This window comes from Chrysochloris asiatica, unplaced genomic scaffold (genome assembly GCF_000296735.1).
Source record: "Chrysochloris asiatica unplaced genomic scaffold, ChrAsi1.0 scaffold00002, whole genome shotgun sequence".
Classification (NCBI taxonomy): Eukaryota; Metazoa; Chordata; class Mammalia; order Afrosoricida; family Chrysochloridae; genus Chrysochloris; species Chrysochloris asiatica.
Window position 1 is genome coordinate 18,837,381 of NW_006408520.1, and position 24,158 is coordinate 18,861,538.

General features: G+C 37.3%; 1 protein-coding gene and 1 pseudogene across 2 annotated transcripts in view; both read right to left on the reverse strand.

Moving 5' to 3' along the window:
• Positions 1–24,158, reverse strand: part of FNBP1L (formin binding protein 1-like) — an 89,369-nt gene that overhangs the window by 41,906 nt on the left and 23,305 nt on the right. For both annotated transcript variants that reach the window (XM_006830952.1, XM_006830951.1), the window contains exons 2-5: positions 18,123–18,176; positions 16,379–16,526; positions 15,280–15,342; positions 3,233–3,337 (exon numbers count right to left, since the gene is read on the reverse strand). In XM_006830952.1, the coding sequence (XP_006831015.1) occupies positions 3,233–3,337; positions 15,280–15,342; positions 16,379–16,444 (234 nt within the window). In that variant the 5' untranslated portion in view covers positions 16,445–16,526; positions 18,123–18,176. The remainder of the gene's footprint in view (positions 1–3,232; positions 3,338–15,279; positions 15,343–16,378; positions 16,527–18,122; positions 18,177–24,158) is intronic.
• Positions 22,602–23,718, reverse strand: LOC102812811 (annotated as a pseudogene).

Below are 24,158 nucleotides of genomic sequence, written 5' to 3' on the forward strand. Positions count from 1 at the left end.
GTCCAGTGTTTATCCTACACAGCCACCACATGCCCTTGTTAGCTATTTTGATGTTGTTGTTAAGTGCTATGGAGTCAGTTCTGACTCAAGGGTTTCTGAGGAGCAGCTGATGGGTCTGAACTTCCGACATTAAGGTTCAAGCTGCTCTTGCAGTCCAGTGCTTATCTAACAAGGGCTACATCAGTACTCCATTAGAGAGGTCCAAATCAAAACAATGAGATATCATCTTACTCCAGCATTAATAGCAAAATTTAAAAAAATAATTAAAAAACAAAACAGAAAATAACAAACGCTCACAAAGGTGTAGAGACTGGGACACTTCTACTGCTGGTGCAAACACTCTGGGAAAAGATATGGTACTTCTTCAAAGAATGGGAAACAGAGATAGTAATCCTTCTACTTAGTACAAATCTTCAAAAACTAAGAACTGTGACACAATAGACATATGCACACCCATGTTCATCACAACACTCCTCACAGTAACAAAAAGATGGAGACAGCCTATCAATGGAAAAATAGATAAAACTTTGGCACATATGAGTATGTACCAAAGTTTATCTACGTAACACTGAAGAGTAACCATGAGTCTGTGAAATACCTCAAAACATGGAGGAACCTGGAGGACATTATGCTGAATAAAATTAATCACAAAACAAACCACAAAAACTCTTAAAATCATATAAATTTCAGGTTAGAATAACCTTATAGGTCTACTCTAACTCACTACACCACTATTGTAGGAGACCATTGTTGCAAAAAATCAAAAGGTTTTCACACTTAAAGAAACATTCTTTTTTGGTTATCTGTTGTTGCTGTTAGGTGCCATTGAGTCGGCACCAACTCATAGCCACCTTATGCATAGCAGAATGAAACAATGTCCAATCCTGGGCCAACCTCACTACTGCTGCCACACTTGAGTCCATTGATGCTGCCATCTGGCCAATCCATCTCATTGGGGGTCTTCTTCTTTTTCTCTGACCCTCCATCTTACCAAACATGATGTCTCTCCTGACAATATGTCCAAAGTATGTGAGACGAAGTTTGGCCATCTTGGCCTCTAAGGAACACTCTATTTGCACTTCTTCCAAAACATATCTATTGGTTCTTTTGACAGCTCATGGCACTTTTAGTATTCTCCTCCAACACGACAATTCAAAGGCATCGATTCTTTTATAGTCCTCCTTATTAACTGTCCAGCTTTTGCATCCATATGAGGTTACTAAAAATACCCTGGCTTGGGTCAGGCGCACCTTAGTCCTCAAGCTGACATCTTTGCTCTTCAACACTTTAAAAAGTTCCGCGCAGCAGATTTGCCCAGTGCAATACGTCATCTGATCTCTTGACTACTGCTTCCATGAGTGTTGACAGTTGATCCAAGAATGAAGTCCTTGACAATTTCAAGCTTTTCTCCATGGAGAAGAATGTTGTTTATTGGTCCAGTGGTGAGGATTTTGGGTTTTTTTTTGACATTGACATGCAATCCATACTGAAGGTGGTGTTCTTTGATCTTCAACAGTAAATGTTTTAAGTCCTCTTCACTTTCAGCAAGCAAGGTTCTACATATCGCAGGTTGTTAATGAGTCTTCCTCCAATCCTGATGTCACATTTTTCTTCATAGAACCCAGCTTCTCAGATTATTTGTTCAGCATACAGGTTGAATAAGTATGGTGAAAGAACACAACCTTGTCGCACACCTTTCTTAATTTTAAACCACTCAAGTGTTCCCATGTTCTGTACAAACAACTGCTTATTGGTCCAGGTACAGATTCCTCATGAGCACAATTAAGTGTTCTGGAATACTCATACTTCTCAATGTTGTCCATAGCTTGTCATGATCCACACAATCGAAAGCCTTTGCATAGTCAATAAAGCACAGGTAAACATCTTTCTGATATTCTCTGCTTTCAGCCAAGATCCATCGGACATCAGCAATGATATCTCTCATTCCATGGCCTCTTCTGAATCCGGCTTGAACCTGTGTAAGTTCTCTGTCAATGTATGATTGTAGCCATTTCTGTATTACCTTTAGCAAAACTTTACTCGCTTGAGATATCAAAGAGATTGTCTGATGATTTGCACATTCCATTGGGTCACCTATCTTTGGAATGGGCACAAATACGGATCTCTTCCAATCAGTCAGCCAGATAGTTGTCTTCTAAATTTCTTGGCAGAGATGAGTGAATGCCTCTTGTGCTGCCTCACTTTCTTGAAAGATTTCAATTTTTATTCTATCAATTCCTGGTGCCTTGTTCTTTGCCAATTCCTTCAATGCACCTTGGACTTCCTCCCTGAGTATCACTGGCTCTTGATCATATGCTACCTCTTGAAACGGTTGAACATTAACCATTTCAGTGACTCTGTGTATTCCTTCCATCTTCTCTTGATGTTTTCTGCATCACTGGTTATCAGTGGTGGTAGGAAATGGAGAATAATTCACTAGTAAAATGGTAGACCCATGTTAACCTGGGTGATGGGGAAAGCAGTATGCAACAAAACAAGTAAGATGTGCTCATTTGGAATCATAAATAAGTGGTTTAATCACATAACTGTTTTAATCACATATATAAGTGTTTTAATCATATAACTTCTTACCCCAATCAAAGGAGTTCAAGATGTATGACTAGTCTCTAATGATATCTTCATAGCCAAAATAGAAGTAAGTTAAATAAAGAGTCCAATGAAAAGGTAACATTAACTTGACTAAAACCATAAAGTATGCACTCAACGAATGATAGTAAGATTTTTAAGGAGTCAATGTCTGCCTGCAATGAAGTCTCCCATGTATAGAACAGTGCTGTCTCCAACTTGTTTTTAATCAAGCACTGATACCACAGTGATCAATTATGATACTAGAAAGGAGATGGATGATCAAAATCAGATATAAAAATCTTAGCAATAGAATTGAAACCTATAATTGATATAGGTATACATATAAATTTAAAATAACAACAGTCATGTTCTATATGAGAAACATATATACAAACACCACAGCATATATGAAAAGACATGGGAATTTTAGTTAACCATAACTCAACGTGAGTCAATCCAATTAGCCCACCTTAGTTACCTTCTCAGACTAATACCTGTAAGTTAAAGTAGGCAATATTTTTTATATCTTATATTCAAATACAATGTGTCTACTGGGGAACTCTAATACTGAAATAAATATTGTTATTATTTTCCATGTGCAACTAATATTTTAATACTAAAGTCAGGTTAGAACATTTCTTACCTTTTCAACATCTGCCTTGGTTGCATTGGTGTCATTATCCAATCGTTCATAACTCTGTTGTGCTTTTTCTGCCTCTCTACATTCTCTTTCAAATTTCTTTTTACTCTGTCAAAAGAATTCAAATACCACACTTAGGAATAAAATTAGATTTATCTCATTTAAAACTTAACTTAAAAATGGTGTCACATAATCTATACTATCAAGTAAAAATAAAATCTGTCTTTCTAAATTAGAAAATAAATCTTACAATTAAAATCTACTCATGGCCTTTAATACAAACATTAATTCTAGAATGTAAAAAAAAGGTATGTTTTATTAATGTTTATTACATATCTCAACTCCTCCCAATTAAAAAAGCAAAACAAAACAAAACCATGTGTATTTTTAAAAACTTATACTGTAAGAGTATCTTCTGCAAAAGTTTTATTTGTTTGGTTAGTCGGTTTTGGTATTAGTTTTTAAAATCTTTTTCAGTGAGATAGTAGCATAGCTTGGGACACCCCTCCCAAAGTAGTTCTGCATTGGTTTTGCAAGGTATCTCAGAAATGACTCAGCATAGACTAAAACCAGGTTTTATCTTTTGGAGAAGAAAGGGTTCAGTTTCATTACACATATCTCTAACTCAATTCCAATCTCTTCTAGTTCCTTAAATATCTTCTCATTCACATCTAACACATTAGAAATTCTACCATTTTCTTGATTAAATCTCTGTCAAAGACTTCTGATCTGCTGAAATTTGGACTGGTTACCACTCAACATCTGCACAGCTATAGTCCTGGGATACACTTCATCACCATCAGGGAGATTCCTTTCATCTATCTCTTGATTTTGATCTCCTATTTCCTAGGTCCATCCATGACTTACTTTTTTTGGTTTACTTCCTCATTTTTCTGGAACTCATTCAGTATCAGTTACCCAAAAGGAAGTTTAGGGGAGATAACTCAATTTTTTATGGTTGAACATGCCTTATTATTGTTGTTGTGTGCCTTCAAGTTGGTTCCGACTCATAGGGATACTGTATAGGGTTTGAACTTCCGATCTTTTGGTTACCAGTGCAGTTCTCATCCTAAAGCACCATCTAGAAAAATGCTTTTAAGGCACTTTTAATTGGCTGAGTACAGAACTGTAAATTGAAAATTATTTCCGAAATTTAAAGATACCCCTTTCCAATGTCTTCTAACTTGTTACATGAGTATTGCTCAATCCTAATCTGATTCCTGATCCTTTCTGAAAGCTGGTAGAATCTTCTCTTTTTCCTAAGTGTTCTGGAAATTCATAAACATATTATTCCTTGTTGTGGATCTACTGTGCTGGGCACATATAAAATTCTTTCTCTCTAAAAACTCACATCTCTCAGTTCTTGGGAAATTATCTTGTTCATTTTTGTTTTCTCTTTTTTTTTTAGAATGCTTATTTTGTTGAAAATCAACCTACTGAATGAGTCCCCTATTTTATTTTCTCTACTTTTAACTTGTCATTTTTTCAACTTTATCTTTCATCTTTCTATGGTTTAGGGTTTTTTTTCTTTTCTTTTCTGCTAACATGAAAAATATTTTGCTGTTTGCATTTATTTTAAATAGTATCCTCTTCTTGTTTCACAGATATATCTTCTCAGTTTTCTTTTTATTAATACTGGTTTGCAGGTTTTGGCTTGCTTTTGTGTTTTAATTGCCATTTCCTTGTATAGTCATTTTTTTCTTCTAAATTGGCTTTTATTCTACCCATCCACCTCCATTATTGCTTTGGGGCTCTCAGGAGTTGTTTTCTTAAATGTCTGAGGACTCTTGGCTATCTGTTCTTATTTAAAAAGCCAAATAGAAACCCTGCAGATGGTGCTTGTAGAAGATGACCTTATACTCTCAGGTAATATGACCAGTAAGTTTCCTAAGAAACCCTAATATCGGTATCTCTAAATCTATAATCTCTAGCTGGTTCGATTCTCCGGAGGAGACTCTTCTGATTTCTTACCTAGAACATGTATGCCCCACTACCTGTATTCTGAGAGGTGCTAAGAAAAGAAAGCAAGGAGTTTCATTTTTTTAAGTCATTCATATAGAACTAGTGACAATGTCAATTTCTTATGTTGATATAATAAAACAGCATGTTATTGTTGTTAGGTGCCATTGAGTCGGTACTGACTCATAGCGTCCCTATATACAACAGAACAAAACACTGCCTGATCCTGAGCCAACCTCACAAAGGTTGCTATGTATGAGCCCATTAATGATGTCACTGTGCCAATCCATCTTGCTGGGGGTCTTCCTCTTTTTCTCTGACCCCCCACTTTGCCAAACATGATATCCTTCTCTAGTGACTGGTCCCTCCTGACAATGTCTGAAGTATAAAAGATGAAGTCTGACCATCCTGGTTTTCAAGGAGCACTCTGGCTGCACTTCATAAAACACAGATCTATTTGTTCTCTTGGCAGTCCATGGTACCTTCAATATTCTCCTCCAACATCATAACTCAAATGCATTAATTTTTCTATGGTCTTCCTTATTCAATGTCCAGCTTTCACATGCATAGGAGGTTATTTAAAATAACCATGGCTTGTGTTATGTGAACCTCAGTCCTCAAACTGACATCTTTGCTCTTCAACACGTTAAAGAGGTCTTGTGCGGCAGACTTGCCTAATGCAATACATCCTTTGATTTCTTGACTGCTGCTTCCATGAGTATTGACGGTTGATCGAAGCAAAATGAAGTCCTTAACAACTTCAATCTATTCTCCATTTATATGAATGTCATTTATTGGTCAAGTTGTGAGAATTTTGTTTTCTTTACATTGAGGTGCAACCCATACTGAAGGCTGTGGTATTTATCTTCATCAGTAAGTATTTTAAGTCCTCTTCACTTTCAGCAAGCAAGCTTGTATAATCTGCATATTACAGGTTGTTAATGAGTCTTCTTCAAATCCTGATGCCACATTTTTCTTTATATAACCCAGCTTCTCAGATTATCTGCTCAGCATACAGGGTGAATAAGTATGGTGAAAGAATACAACCTTGTCACACACCTTTTGAAATTTTAAACCATTCAGTGTTCCCATGTTCTGTTCAAACCACTGCCTCTTAGTCCATGTCTAGGATCCTCATGAGCACAATAAAGTGTTCTGGAATACTCATATTTCACAATGTTGTCCATAGCTTGTCATGACACACAACTGAAAGCCTTTGTGTAGTTAGTAAAGCACAAGTAAACATCTTTCTGGTATTCTTTGCTTTCAGCCAAGATCCATTGAACATCAGCAATGATATCCCTCATTCCACATCCTCTTCTGAAACTGGCTTGAGCCTTTGGAAGTTCTCTGTCAATGTATGATTACAATCATTTCTGTATTACCTTTAGTAAAACATTACTCGAATGGGATATCAACGATATTGTCCGATGATTTCAGCATTCCTTTGGGTCACCTCTCTTTGGAATGGGCACAAATATATGTATCTTCTAGTCAGTTGGCTAAGTAGTTGCCTTCCAAATTTCTTGGCATAGATGAGTGAATGCCTTAAGTGCCACCTTACTTTCTTAAAAAATTTCAATTTGTAGTCCATCAATTCCTGGTGATTTGTTCTTGCCAATGCCTTTAACGTACCTTGGACTTCTTCCTTCAGTATAATTTACTGTTGATAATGTGCTACCTCTTAAAACGGGTGAACATCGACCATTTCTTTTTGGTACAGTGACTCTGTGTATTCCTTCCATATTCTTTTGATGTTTCAGTATTTTGCCCATAGAATCCTTCAATACTTCAAGTCGAGCTTTGAATTTTTTTCTTCAGTTCCCTCAGCTTGAGAAATGCTGAGCTTGTTCTTCCTGTTGGTTTTCTAACTCCAGGTCTTTGCACATTTTGTTATAATATTTGATTTTGTCTTTCAAGATGTTCTTTGAAATTTTCTGTTCAGCTCTTGTACCTCCTCATTTCTTCCACTTGCTTTAGCATCTCTATGCTGGAGAGCAAGTTTCAGAGTCTCTTATATCTATTTTGGTCTTTTCCTTCTTTCTTGTCTTCTCAATGACCTTTTTGCTTTCTTCCTGTATGATATTCATGATGTCCTCCTACAACTCTTCTGGTCTTTAGGGTTTAACGTATCAAATATGTTCTTCAGATGATCTCTAAATTCAGGTGGGATATATTCAAAGTCATATTTTGGCTCTCATAGACTTGTTTCCATTTTCTTCAGCTTCAGTTTGAATTTGCATATGAGCAAATAATAGTCTGTTTCAGTCTGCCCCTGGCCTTGTTTTGGCTGATGATATGAGCTTTTCCATCTCTTTCCACAGATGTAGTCACTTTGATTTCTGTCTATTCCATCTGGTGAGGTCCCATGTGTATAGCCATCTTTTATGCTGTTTAAAGAAGGTATTTGCAGTGAAGAATTCATTGGTTTTACAAAATTGATCTCCAGCAGCCTTTCTATCACCAAGGCCATATTTTCTATCTACTGATCCTTCCTCTTTGTTTACAACCTTTGCATTCCACTCACCAGCTATTACCAATACATCTTGATTGCATGTTTGATCAACTTCAGGCTGAAGAAGTTGGTAGAATCCTTCCTCTTCATCATCACTGGCTTTAGTGGTTGGTGCATAAATTTGAATAATAGTGGTATTAACTGGTCTTCCTTGTAGGCATTTGTATGGATAATATCCTATCACAGACAGCATTGTACCTCATTATTGCTGTTGATATGTTCTTTTTGATACTGAATGCAACGCCATTCCTCTTCAATTTGTCATTTCCAGCATAGTAAACCATGTGATTGTCAGAGCCAAAATGGCCAATACCAGTTCATTTCAGCTCACTAATGCCTAGGATATTAATTACCAGTTTTTCCTAGATTCATACTTCGTACAATTCATGTTCCAATTACTAATGGATTTCTGTAAATGTTTCTCTTCATTTTGAGTTGTGCTCCATCAGCAAATGAAGGTCCCGAGGGCTTTACTACATTCACAACATCATGGTCAACTCTACTTTGAATAGGCAACTCTTCCCCAGCCGCATTTTTAGTTTCTTCCAACCTGAGAGGCTCATATTCTTACACTATATGACAATATTCTGGTTAACCATGTTTCAGTATTCAATAATCTGATGCTGACAGTATTCCACGGCTAGCACACAGTTTCCAGTGACTAAATATTCGTAAGTAGTGTGCCTCTCCTTCTTCCTTGTCTTTCTTCATCTGGAAGCTCATCTAAAACTTGTTCACCGTGGTTGACCCTACTGGTATTTAAATACTGGTGGCATAGCTTCCAGAATCATAGCATCACATAAACAATCATAGTATGACAAACTGACAGATGAGTAGTGGACAAAATCACATAGGTAGTACGAATTTGGATTCCAAATCTCATGGACACCAGGTCAAAACGTTTAAATTAATCACTGGTTACCTCCTACCTCACTCACTTTGACCTTCAGGCAGAAATAAGTTTCTCTGAAGTTTCCCTTAGCCTTATAATCCTCCCTTTTCACTAAGGGTTTAGTCCTTCAAAAGCTGTAACTCCCAGTACGTTCAGAGCTAAAACCTAATATCTGTACTCAGTTTAAGTATTAATACCCAAGTCCTTAGCAAGTACCATGTCCAGTAAACCAGGATGACACTATACCAGTTCACATCGTTATTGCACTGACTTTCAGTTTGCCCTTGTTGTTGTTTTTAAGTGCTATTGAGTCAGTTTCAACTCACTGCAACCCTATACAGAGTTTCCAAGGAGTGGCTGGTGGTCTGAACCACAAAGTTTGCAGTCCAATGCTTATCCTACAGTGCCAGACCAAGACTCCTCAGTCTGTTCTTAGTTTCCAGCAATTAGAGATTTCCATTTTTTCTAGGTAGTTCAGCTATGAGTTTAAAATACAATTAAAAATATTTTAGCTAGTACATCTAGGTATATTTGTAGTCCAAAAGTTCTGAGTTGGTTCAGTTTGTCATATAACTGGAGCCAGAAGTTTCTATAATTTGTTTCACATAAATGAGTTCAACAACTTTTAGCATTCTTTAAATGTAGGTCTGATTTAGTCATTTAAATTAGCACAAAAAAGCAAATGAAATATAATTGAAAACACACAAAAATATGTGAATGGGCATAATATATAAAATGTCAGTTTTCTATGAAGACAAAAGTTTAAATTTCCACATTTAATTCTCTGAAACTCAGTTCAAAGGTGTGTTTTCCAACTAAGTAATTTGTGGTGGAAGTGTGCTGTGGAATCGGTTCCGACTGAGAGCGACTCTGCATACCATTTTCGAAGCTGTAAATCTTTGTGGAAGCAGAAAATCTCATCTGTCTCCTGTAGAACAGCTGGTAGCTTCCAACTACTGACCTTGAGGTTAGCAGCCCAACTCATAACTACTATGCTACCAGAGCTCCTTAACTGAGTAATTACAGGTTATTAATTCTGGTGCAATTTGTGGCTACTTATATAAGAAATTAGTTTTATATTAGGTGTCCTAACATTTATGGGGGTTGGGGGGAATTAAGCCTAGCCTTTCTCTGAAAGATATCATCACACCATATAGGAATATATTCCAGAAAAGATTGTTTTCTGTTCATTCTTTGGCAGACTAATCAAGAGCTACTTCTAATCCTCCACCTTTATTTCTTTCTTGCTTAGCACAATCCACTTCTCACTAGAGAAGCTGAAACAGTAGCTACTTCCTTTTCCTAGTCTCCCCAAATCTAATTCTCTCAAAGGTACCCTGAGAAAGTCCACTGGGGGTTTTCTGGGAAATTTTTCCTTCCCTGGTTAGGACAGTTGGAAGAGAAATGCTCACACTGAAGCAGTCTCTGGACACAATGAATAAGGATGTGGTGTCCTGCTGCGTAAGCCTCCTGCCAACAAGAAGATGAGCTTAAGGAAAAAGCCAACATGGTCAAGATGGCAGAGTGGGCAGATGGAAATGAGATACTGCCCAGCTCTGGAACCACTCTCTCTCTCTCTGGAACTTGTTCTTATAAGCTTGTATCACCTGGAGTTTTGTGATACATCTGGCATATCTCTGATACATCTACCTACTTACTCTTTAACTATTCCTTCAAAATCTCCTCCATTTTAATGCTAGTGCTCCCTGAGTATATTTCTTCACAATGTTACTTAGCCTGGGGTTATAACTGCCTTTTAAACTCATTTCCTCAGCTTTTACTCTGTCACTAATTCAACTTGTTGCTCCCAGTTCTTTAAACCTCCACTCAACTAATTCAAACATGTTGATTCTACTAATTTTATTTTCCTCATTAAACATGATATAGAACTATGAAACAAGGGCTCCTGCACAGGTTTCTACATATTACAAGAAACTTTATATGTCAGTCTATGTTCCCCACTATACTTCATACACAACACATGCATACACACAATTCATATCATATGGTCTTTTACATCTCCAGGGCATTCATGGCACATTTTAGGGATATCTTCTATAAACATGTCTCAAACTGAACTCACCTTTACTTAATGGCATTGTTAACACCTTAAAAGAAAGGGGGGGAGGGGGAATCTACATTTTGTTGTTGTTGTTTCTTTCCTACTGCTAGCCTCTATAACTTTTGCTTAATAACTACAAACTGTTTTAAAGATGAGTTAGTACATGCTAACAAGAAAGGTCTGTGTCAACACCAATTATACAGCAACCAATGACTCATGAGTAAAGGAGTTTGTTGTTTTGTGCAAATGAAAACACACACACAAGCAAACACATGCACACTCATTAGCTGGCAGATACTAAGGATTCCAGTTAAGACAGTTTAAAATTTAATATACTCCCTAAAAGTCTTGGTGCAAACAATTACAAAGGAAATGAAGGCAAATTATTAATATACCTAAGAATTCTCAAATTAGCACCAGCAATTCAAACCTTGCATCAATGACAGTTATATAATAGAAATTTAATCTAAGCTTTGAATATTTATATTAAAAGGGGAAAAAGAAACTCTAGAAGTAATGTTAGGAGGGTTTTTTTTTTTTTTTTTTTTTTTTTTTTCGTTCTTGATCTTGAGTCCTTTCTCCAATAACCACAGATTAAATTGATCAATTTAACATGAAAAACTTACCATCCACCATAATTTTCAAGGAATATACAGTGTCCCATGTGGAAATAATGTAAATGAAGAATAAATGGCTTGCTAACCTGAGAGTTCAAAACAATTATAAACCTTATACTTTAGAACAACCACCACTTTGTGCTGTCAGTTTGCCATACTGTGGTAGCTTGCATGCTGCTGTGATTCTGGAACCTACAGCAGGGTCACCCATGGTGGACAGGCTTCAGATGAGCTTCCTAACTAAGACAAACCAGGAAGAAGGAGAGATGGACTACTTCAGAATATTTAGTCACTGAAAACCTTAGAGAGCACCCAAATATTGAATACTGAAACATGATGAAGACACCAGAATTTTGTCAGATAATAGTGCCAGAAAATGAGCCCTTCAGGTTGAAGGTACTCAAAATATGAATGGGAAAGAGTTGCCTCCTGAAAGTAGAGTTGGCCGTGATAAAAATGGAGTGAAGCTTCTGGAACCTTCAATTGCTGATGGGGCACAACTCAACACGAGGAGAAACAGCTGTAAACATCCATTAATGATCCGAACATGGACTGTATGAAGCATGAATCTAGCAGTAGGAACTGGAAGTTGTCAAAAATTAAACGGAATACATAAATGTTAATATCCTAGGCATTAGTGAGCCGAAATGGACATGTACTGGTCATTCTGATTCTGATAACCACATGGTTTACTCTGCTGGAAACGACAAATTGAAGAGAATGGCATCACATTCATCATCAAAAAGAACATTTCAAGATCTATCTTGAAGTGAAGTACAACACTGTCTGTGATAGGACAATATCCACACTTCTATAAGGTAGGCCAGTTAATAACCAATATTATTCAAATTTATGCACCAACAACTAACGCCACTAAAGATGATATTGAAGAATTCGACTAACTTCAGTATGAGATTGATCAGACATGCAATCAAGATGTATTGCTAATTACTGGCGATTAGAATACAAAGATTGGAAATAAAGAGGAAGGATCAGTAGTTGGAAAATATGGCCTTAGTGATAGAAATAATGCTGGAGATCACATGATAGAATTATACAAAACCAATCAATTCAATTTGTTCATTGCAAATACCTTTTTAAAACAACATAAAGACACATGGATCTCACCAGATGAAATACACAGAAATCAAATAGATGACATATGTGGAAAGAGACAGTGGAAAAGCTCCATATCATCAGCCAAAATAAGGCCAGGGGCAGGCTGTAAAACATACCATCAATTGCTCATATTCAAGTTCAGGCTGAAGTTGAAGAAAACTAAAACAAGTTTGTGAGAGTCAAAATATGATCCTGAACATATCCCACCTGAATTTAGAGATTATCACAAGAACAGATTTGATGCATTAGACACTAAAGACCAAAAACCAGAAGAGTTGTGGGATGACATCAGGAACATCATAAAGGAAGACAGCAAAAGGTCATTAAGAAGAAAAAGGACCAAAATGAACGTCAGAGGAGACTCTGAAACTTGCTCTCCAGCACAGAGATGTTAAAGCAAATGGAAGTAATGAGGTAAAAGAGATAAACAGAAAATCTCAAAGGGCAGCACAAGATGACAATGTCAAATATCATAATGAAACATGCCAAGACCTGGAGTTAGGAAACCAAAATGCAAGAACTCGCTCAGTATTTCTCAAGCTGAAAAACTGAAGAAAAATTCAAGCCTCGAATTGCAATATTGAAGGATTCTATGAGAAAAATATTGAATGATGCAGAAAGTATCAAAAGGTTAGAAGAAATGCAGAGTCACTGTACCAAAAAGGAATAGTCAATGTTCAACCATATGGTCAAAAGCCAGTAATACTGAAGGAAGAAGTCCAAGGTGCACTGAAGGTATTGGCAAAGAACAAAGCCCCAGAAAATGATGGGATACAAATTAAAATTTTTCAACAAACTGAGGCAGTACTAGAGGCACTCATTCATCTATGTCAAGAAATCTGGAAAAGAGTTACCTGGCCAACTGATTAGAAGAGATTCATATTTGTGCTCATTATACAGAGAGGTGAGACTCAGTAAAATGAGGAAATCATCAGACAGTATCATTAATATCAAATGCAAGTAAATTTTTGCTTAAGAGAATTCAACACCGGTTATAACAATACATTGGTAGGGAACTATCAGAGGTTCAAGTCGTTTTCAGATGAGGACGTGTAAGGAGGGATATCACTGTTGATGTCAGATGGTTCCTGGCTGAAAGCAGAGAATACTAGAAAGATGTTTACCTGTACTTTACTGACTACGCAAAGGCTTTAGAATGTGTGAATCATGACAAGCTATGGAAAACATTTGCGTAGAATTAATCCAGAATGCTTAATTGTGCTCATGAGGAACATGTTCATAGACCAAGAGGCAGTTGTTCCAGAAGAACAAAAGAACCCTGAATGGTTTAAAATCAAGAAAGGTTTAACATTAGGACTTCATGCTTAGTAAAGTGGAGGGTCAGCAAAAAAGACAAAAACCCCCAACGAGTTGGACTGGCACAGTGGCAACAGCAATTGGCTCAAGCGTGAGGTTGGCCAGGACTGCGCAGTGTTTAGTTCTGCTGTGCATAGGGTTGCTATGAGTCGGTACCTACTTGATGGCACCTAACAACAACAACAACAGAATATCACTGAAAATTTTACTAATATACTAGTTATACTTTTAAGTAGTAAGTAATGGAGGCTAATTCATGTTTTTAACATGACCAAATACCAAAACATTTAAGAAAAATCACATTAATAATCTACCTTTTTAAAATGTTTAAGTAAATTATTATGCATTTATAATTTTATCCTCGTCGTCGTCAAGTGCCTTTGAGTCGGTTCCGACCCAAGCGACCCTGTATAGGGTTTCCGAGGAGCGACTAGAGAGCGTGAACTGCCGGCCTTGTGGTTCAAAGTGACTTTGCTGTCCAGCACATTAAGCCACAGCGCCACACGAGAATTCCGTTGTTGTCGTTACGTGCCGTGGAGTCGGTTCTGACTCAGTGACCCTGTACAGGGTTTCCGAGGGTGTAAATCTTTACAGGAGCAGAAAGCCTCATCTTTCTCCCGTGGAACAGCTGGTAGTTTTGAACTGCTGACTGTTGAGATTAGCAGCCTGATTCATAACCACTATGCTACAGAGTATTTAATTTCTACAATGAATGGCCTCTGACCAGCAGCTGTGTATGACAAGCTCAGAATTACAGAAGCACTGAACTGAAATAAACAGTTCATATAATCAAATCCACTCTCTTCATTTTTCATCTGCTAAAATTGAACTCAAGAGAAATCGAGTGCTAGAGAACAGGGGAGAACCAGAATCTAGATCCTGAGTCTCAAATGGCCTTCCAAAGAGTTCACTATTTCCCTATTACTTGTATTTTCTATCAACATTTGATGGTAACTACTAAGTCCTGGTATAGCGCAGCGCTATAGGATCAGCACTGGACTGTGTCTGTGGCAAACTGCTGTATTAAATAATTCACTGTACCCTAATAATACAAATGTTTATTTGTCTGTAATATTATTTTGTGCATGTATACATGTATCTGTGTGTATATACACACTCAACATACATATATGCATGCTCAGTAATTTTATTACATAAACTGTATCCATAAAAGTGGGGCCCTGGTGTGACACTATAGGATAAGTACTGTACTGCTAACCACAAGAGGTCAGCAGTTCAAACCCACCAGCTGCTCCTTGGAAACCCTATACGGGGTCACCGTGAGAAAGAACCAAATCAATGGCACTTAACAACTGCAAAGTCAAAAAAGAATCTCTCGAAATGTTTGAACATTATACAACTGGTACATGTATACAAGCAAATGGAAAAAGATGAAAAATGACAAACTGATCTCCCATTCTGCATTTACAATTTCACTTTACTGACTATTATGCAATAAAACCAATGTTGAATTAAAGAAATATTAAACTCAGATAGGAACCATGACAGAATTGAGGGCCAAATCAACCTACAAACTTTTATGTTAACCATGAAAACACTGTAACTCACATTATCCATCTGTTTCCAGCACATGTCAAGGTACTGTTGAGCTTTTCGTCCTTCCTGGAGATGCTAAAGATTATAACAACAATAAAACAAAAACACACACATACAAATAAGTAATTGTATTTAAATACAAAATGAAGTCTACAATCAGAGAAAGGCATTCTATTATTTTTTTCAAAATGCTAATCATTTTATCAATATCTAGATTATTATTAGCACAAAACTATTACTTTAGTACAACAAATATAACCTTTAAGCAGATATAACCTTTAGAAAAGTAGATGAATGCCTTGAATAGGGGCTGTAAGCATTTTCTGTAAATGATCAGATCTTTTAGGCATTGTATGGTTTCATCATGAGATGGAATCAACTCAACAGCAACAGAGCTTGGTTTCAGCTTTTACCCACATGGTCTCTGTTCAATGACTTAACTCTGCTCATAAGTGCAAATGCAGTCACATAAGTCAATGAGTGTGGGTCTGTTCCAATTAAACTATACTGAAGGGCAATGAAGGAGTACTGCTAGCACACTGACTAAGCACTTGACTGCTAACCTGCATATCAGTAGTGTGAATTCACAAGCAAAAAGCTTGATGACCTCCTATAAAGACTGCAGCCTAGGAAACCCTATGGAGCAATTCTACTTTGCAGTATGAGTTGCTATTAGTCAAAATGTATTCAGCTGCACCTCACAAAAATATTTTAATTGAATTTCAAATAATTTCTATAAGCCATTAAATATTACTTTTTTTTTTCAACTCTCTAAAAATGTAAAAACCAGGAAACAAAACCAGACAGTAGGCTGAATTTGACCAGTGAGCTGTCGTTTGCCAACCCATTCTCAAATCCAAAAGGATCATAAATTAGTAAAAATATCTTGAGATAATCTGTGAATAGAATACATTTAGTGGAATAGAAAACAAGTTTATATTGGGCATATATATGTCCAAGGGCCTTCAAAATGTTTGTAGAAAGAGTCTGCTATTCTTAAATACCATTTTTTCCAAAAGCTTTTTGAAACCCCCCCATAATAAAAAACAAAGCAATTCTTACTTATGTGAAAATGCATGAGATACTATAATATCTGGATAAAAACAATTACCATTTTCCTTTCAGTTTTCAGATCATGGGCGTATCTCATTAATTCACCATGCACTCTCTGCACCATTTCTTCTGCTACCACTTCTCGTTGTCCTGCATAGTCATTTAGCTCATTGAGGATGTTATAGAAGGCTATACAAGAGGTAAACCTGACAAAGACATAATTTCACATGGTGAAATTTATTTGAATGCATACTACAAATATTTTTACAGAGGATTGTGCCTGACATTTGACAAACTATAACATAATCAACCTAATCTCAGCTACATTCTAAATTAACTTCATATGGAAAGAATTAAGCTCTCTTGCATTAAGCGCATTGTATACATTTGTATGTATATCTTCAATTAGATTTAATTTACAAAGGGATAGTTCCAGTTAAACAATAATAAGAATCCTACCCTGAAGGCTCTTTTGACAAGGAATCTCTTAAATTGCCGAAAGACTGGCCTGAGCTTGGGAATGAACCCGACTGGATTCCTAGACTTGGCAGCTGAACTGTTGCAAAGATGATGTGTGTGCTCTCGAGGGCAGAACCTGCCAATCATACCACTCAAATGCATCGCAATGGCTGATCTACAGAATAACTTTGCTATCAGCTCTGGACACAGCTGCCTGTGTGCCTGCCCACATCCTGAATGGAAGTGAAGAATCATTATGGTTGGCACCAAGGGGGACAGAGGGGACAAAAATAACAGGAAAATGTGTGTGGAGGGTAGGAGAGAAACAAAGATAATCACTTTAGTAAAAGGTAGTAGACATCTACTTTGAACATACTAAGGAACAATCTTTTACAGTTGAAGCTGACAATTCAGATACTATTCAAGTAACAATAAATCTTAGAATACTAGCAATTGACAATTTTACACAAAGTTTTTGCTTTCCTGTTTTTAATTCCAGTTCCTTTTTGTCCCTGCATTCTAGAATCATCCACAAATATGTGACTTAAAGTATCCCAAAGCCCCTGAGGAGTACTGGTATGGCACTGTGGGTTAATGCACTGGACTGCAAGGTCAGTTTGAACCTCAAGGTCAGTAGTTCAATTTGACCAGCCACTCCTCGGAAACCATATACAGGGTCACTATGGGTCGGAACTTACTCAACGGCACTTATCTACAACAACAAAGCCCATAAGAGATTCCTAATCTTTTACTAAAACCTAATGTACCCTTGAAATTCTCATTCTTTTTAATTATCCCTTTAAATCAATTTTTATAGGTAGTATAAGTTTTAAGGAGTTCTGGTAGCATAGTGGTTACGAATTGGGCTGCTAACCACAAGGTTGGCAGTTCAAAACTACCAGCTGTTCCGCAGGAGAAAGATGAGGCTTTCGGCTCCCATAAAGATTTGCAGCCTTAGAAGCCCTATGTAGGGTCACTATGAGTCAGAACTAACTCCACAGTACTTAACAACAACATAAGCATTCTGTAACCTATAAGAGTAAAGGCAAGGATCTGACATGTTGACAGCTACAACATAAAAGCATGGGAAAATATGCTTTTCTTCGGGAGATTAAATCACCCAAGGGGAGTTTCCATCTACATTTCACTTAACAATCCACACTTGAACTATTCTGTTGATCAAACCATTAATATATTCATCCTGTTGAGATAAACAGTAATTCCTTCTTTCATAAAATGATTTTTATTTAAAAAGCTAATGGCACAGTAAGTTCTTACTAAATAATAAAAACGTAAGCATTTCTTAAATTTGTTAATAGGCAATAAATACATATGTAAGTTACCTTGGCTCTTCATCTTTAGACGATCGCTTGGGACAGTACTTCTTAACCAGATTCCTATAGAAAGAAGAATATAAATACTGTGGATGTTTAAATATTCTAAAAGTTTCAAATTTCATTAAATGTATACTTTCATAATACAAAACAATTGAGAGGAACATGAACATCTACTGCCATTAGCATCATGTTTGATCATTACTTACATTTTGTTCTTAAAATAATGCCAGCTATAGAAAGAAATGTTAGTTCTCTTTTGATGTATGTGTAGTAATTTGGTTGGTTATGCTGTCAAGTAAGAGGAAAGATAAGAGGAAGAATAAGAGAAACAAAGTATTTAGCAAATGAAACTCTGTGCTGTGGCACAGAGATATACATTTTAAAGAAATATTATCACTATTTTGTTTTGCAAATCAGAGATTTTGATACTAAGGTAAAATGTAAGCAGATGTTCGTTCACTCAATACACTTAATATTCTGTAAAAATGCTACTTTCATATGAAAATCATTGTGTGACCCCTTAACCTTCTCTTTTTAAGCAAATGAGTTCTTTTTATCATAAAGGACACATTTAAATGTTTATCAAGTAACTGAAATGTTCTAGTTGCTACATTTTAGGCCTCACCTTATATGCCCTTCTTCATCTCCCATTAAGATATATGGCACACACTCATTAATCATACCAAGCTGCTCAATATTCTGACTTGTGAACTGACTCGATGTCACCTAACAACAATAATAACTGTCTGCCTACATCCAAGTCTGTTCATGAAAATCTCAGACAAGAATGCTATTTCATTCTTATTAGTGAAACCGGATGCAGACTAGCACACAGACTTTGGATCCAGATTAGAGACTACTTGGTTTTGAATGCTAGCTGTTTTGGGTGGTGTTATGGCACCTTGAACAATGTAGTTCTCTGTGCCCCAGTTTCTTCATCTATAAATGGTGATAACAGTAGCTACCTCATAGGGCTGTTATGATAATTAAGATAACAATTGTAAAGCATTTACCACAGCACTTCATGCCAGTGTATGGTTCATATACCAGTAAAGGTCCAAAGAGTCTCTGTTATGAATCCACAAGCTTAGTACAAAGGTTGTGAGTAACTTTAAGTCTATTGAATCTAACAATAAAAAATCAGTCTAGTTCCCAAACTGACCTATAGACTTAACACAATCCCTAGGAAGACTTTGCCCTGAAGTGGAGGGAAGAACAGACAAAGACACTGAGAAAGAGTCCCTTGTCATCAAAAAGCTCAGTTATTCTTGGTCTGTAAAATAAGGCACAGGATAAAAGCCTTAAACTTTACATTTATTCCTTCTATCAAAATACTTGCTAATATTTAATACATTGCTATACAAGCACATGGAGTCCTGGTGTGTCGCTGTAAGATGGGAACTGGATCGCAAGGTCGATTTGAACCACGAGTTCAGCAGTTCAAACTCAGCAACTGCTCCTTGGAAAACCTATACCAGGTTGCTATGGGTCGGAACCAACATGATGGGCACTTAAAACAACACACAAGTACATGTATATATAATTTATAAATAATTACAAGTACATGCTAGTTGTTTTACAAGTGGGCAATAAAATATTCAGAGATCTCTGGTACAGAGAAATAAAATAAATAAGCATTTTTTGTATATAGCATAATACTGTAAGAACAATAAAGGGTTCTGTACACAGGGTTTTTCTAGATTGGAAAACTGATATTCCTCATCCCCTGACTGAGCTAAGGAACACCGGACAAATGGTAAGTCCTGGGGGATTCTAACTACGGGAAGAGGTCTCCTGAGCAAAGACAAGAAGTATGAAAAAGCATGACATTTAGGAGGAACTGTGAGTGGGTTCAATGCTGCTAGAATATCAAGTGTGAGCCAGATAATGGCAAGTAGTGAGGTTGAAAAGGTAGGTCAGGGAAAGAGCAGAGGTTCTTCTAAATCATATTAAAGAACTCTAAGTATTTTTAAGCAATGATTTTTAATCATGGTTACTTGAACCACCACTAAACACAATTATGTGAATAAATTAATGTATTAATTCACTCAAACACCAGCGAGCTACTATGTGCTATACATTAATTATTCTAAATACAGGACTGACAGAAAGGGATGAGTTATAGCTCAACAAACTAGTAATTATTCATGACCTATAGTCCTTTCTGGCGTGGCCTAATGCATCAGACTGCCAAGTCGTTTGAACTGCAAGGTCGATGGTTCAAGCTCACCAGCTGCTCCTTGGAAACCCTACACTGGGTAGGTAGCTATGGGTCAGAATCAACTCGATGACACTTAACAACAACAGTCCTTTCTAAGAGAGAAGTCAAAAAACAAGAGTGGGAGGAGGGGATGGATATGAGTTCAATAGAATAGCGAAGTCCACAGAGATAGAAAGTAGATTCATGGTTGCCAGGGTCTGGGAGAGGAGCAAGTGAGGATGAACACTAATGAGGACAAGAGTTTCTTCTTGGGATGACAAAAATGTTCTAAACTAGATAGTGGTGATGGCTGCACAACTCTAATGAAGAATACACCTACTCCTCACTTATGGACTATTTCATTTTCTACCATTTTACATCTAGGATAATACTAACATGGTGGTGGTATGCCATGGAGTCGGTTCCAACTCATAGCAACCCTGGTATAGGGTTTCCAAGGCTATAAATCTTTACAGGAACAGAAAGCCTCATCTTTCCCCTGCGGAACCGCTGGTAGTTCCAAACTGCTGACCATGAGATTAGTAGCCCGACTTGTAACCACTATGCTACTAGAGCTATAGAGCTGTCCTATATGGTCTCTATTAAGTCAGAATCGACTCAACTGCAGTGGATTTGAGTGATAATGAAGTAATCGAAAAGTTGGGTAATGATGCAATTGAGCAATTACATAATAATATAGTTATCTTTCACTTATGCTAATGCCAATTTTTGCATAATGACCTGGTCTTTGGAACCTAATCATGGTGCTAAGTAAGGATGCTATATATTAAAATTGACTAAACTATTTATGTATAAGATATGCTTTTTAAATGGTGGATTTATAGTATGTGAACTATATTTCAATGAAGTTTTGTTGTTTTTTTAATAAAAGAATAACAACTGTAGGAGGGTAATCCATCTGCTACAGGTACCTCAAATTCAACAAGTCTAAATCAGAATGGATCTTCTTTTATGAATCTAATTCTTTTCTTATATCAATGGCACCACCATTCTCTGAGCCATAAATGTGGCAATCATATCCTATACTTCTCAATTTCCTCCCAGCTAAAGGTGCTCAAGTTCTGTATACTGTATTTCTTAATTAACTCTTCTTGCTTTTTTTTTTTTTAACTTTTTATTGTGAATTGAGTGAAGGTTTACAGACAAGATCATCAGTTTTACATTCAATAAATCATACACTTTGTTTCATCTCAATGACTGCAATCCCTCCATGCAACAAAGCTGTCCCACTTCCTCCCAGTGGTTCCTGTTTCCATCCCACCTACCTTCCCAACCATTCTCAACTTCGTCCTTAGGAAAATGTTGCCCTCTTGATTTTGAATGATTGAGCATTCCATGGTGAACATGCCTTACTAGTGTTCTTGTTCCCCATCCTATAAACCTATCTACTGGCTTGGCCACAGGGTGAGTTCCTTTCCAGACTGGAAGGGTGGTTGAGGGCCAGTCTCTACTCCAGTCTCTTTCTGACCAGTAAGTCTGGTCATTTTTTATAATTTTGAGTTATGTTCTATATTTTCTCCAACTCTATCTGAGAACTTCTGATGTGATTCCTTTCAAGGCAATTGTTAGTGGTAGCTGGGCACCATCTAGTTCTTCTGGTCTCAGAATTGTGGAGACTGATGTTCACATGTCCCACTGGTCCACTAGACAACGGATTCAATTCTAATCACTCTTGCTTCTTCTCCATATTTGTTGTTGTTATGTGCCGTGGAGTTGGTTCTGACTCATAGCAACCATACACAGGGTCTCCGAAGCTGAAAATCTTTACGGAAGCAGATCGCCTCATCTTTCTCCCACGGAACCACTGGCAGTTTCGAACTGCTGACCTTGTATCTTCTGCACATAGAGAGACCAATATTTGTACCTTAGAGGGTCGCTCATGAGCTTTTAAGATCCCCAACGCTATTCACCAAACTACGATGTAGAGAACATTGTTTTTGTGGAATATGTTATGTAACAATACTTTCTGACTTACCCTTGTATATATGTATGTACAAGGAGGTTTCAAAAATTCAAAGAAAAAATCCAGTATCTCTTAACTGCATTTTCCACAGATTTTTTTCAAATCACTTCATATTTAAAGGAAGCTGTGCTCTAGTTCTAAGTGACTACATTTTTCATTCAATCAATCAAGAAACAAACTGTGCTACAGAAATTAATCTGAGACGTTTTAATAGGTCTTATTAACTATGTGCAGGATTCTCTGAAGACAGTAGCTGGTTCCTACCCAAGTGAACGTGAATTACACCAAAAATCGAGGGTCACTAAACATTGATTGTCTTGACCAGCTTCACATTCTCAATTTCAGAAGACAGCCAGCAGTAAGTGCGGTGATTATGCAGCACCTCAATGGCCTTGAGTTCCAGGGGTGTTGTCTGAATACCAAGGTCTTCCAAGCCAGGTAGGTGAGGCAATTTAATGTCTATGAGGTAAACCCGTTTCACTTTATCCCTCGTTGTCCAGGGCTCAAACGGACTCATCTCAAAGAATCTTGATACCAACTGATAGGCAAAATGTGGCATGAGGTATGGGATGAAGGGTCTGTGAGCCACAGCAATGACATACTGCATCATGTTGAAGAGGGGGTATCAAGTTGGCCCAGTGAAGGCAAAGGTTTTCCCCCTCTGGTATCTGGATCCTTAACTGCATTTTCTATTCCTTTGGATACATCTACAACATATACTGGTTGTTTCTCTGTCTTCAGGCCCAAGGAAACAATAGGCACACCACCAGTGAATATTTGCAAAATAGTTGAGGAATCGATCTTCTCTTCCAAAGTTGTCCAAGGGCTTTATAATAGTGGCTTCTGGAAATGCATCTCTCACTTCTTTCTCTCCAACAGCCTTACTTCTCAGATATCTAGAAGAGCTTTTCATATGAACATTCAGATGAGACACAGGTATCAACTTTTCAACCACCGCTTCCTTGGACACGTGAGCAATTGCCTGGGGAATTTTCACAAAGACATCTTCATGATCAAAGTTTTAGTTTCCCATTCTCACCCAACAAGACTGACGATCACACTGCTGTACTCCCTTGGATGGAATCTTTGTCTCTCCCATTCCATTCCAGGAAGATAATCTGGCCCAAGTCACCCATGGGACGAAGGTGTATGAGGTCATATGTGTCACACCGATAAGGCACGATCACCTGTGACCCCATCTGTCCAAAGTGGTTGACAACATATGAGTCCAGGAATCCTGTGGCTCCAAACATAATGGTCATGAACCCACTGGCTGAGGAGCTCCACCCTTTCCCATGAGGCATGAGCACATGATGAAGCTGGGGTGGATCATGAAACCTAGAGGTGACTGTGGCAGTGAAGCCAGAGTATGACACTGGAAGGGCCCGGACAACCCAGAGATATACAGTGGTCGCCATCTTCTCCCACAATCGCCCATGGCTAGCAATCTGATTCTTGTTTTGTTTATAAGCAATTATTTTCATAAAGAATAAATGTTTGTATAGAAGAAGCCTCTTCATCTGACTTTTAGTCTGTGTGTTCTCTGAATTAGTGCCCTCACATTTGTCCCGATTTTTTCACTGATGGCCTTCATAATTCTGGGATTCACATTTAGGTCCTTAATCCATGTTGAGTTGGTTTTTGCATAAGGTGTGAGGTGAAGGTCTTGTTTCAATCTTTTGCATATCATTTTCCAGTTCTGCCAGCACCATTTGTTGAAGAGACTATCTCCTCTCCATGCGATATATTTAGGTGTTTTGTCAACAATCAGTTGGCTGTATGTAGATGCATTAATTTCTGAATTTTCGACTCTGTTCCATTGATCTATGTACCTTTCATTGTACCAGTACCAAGCTGT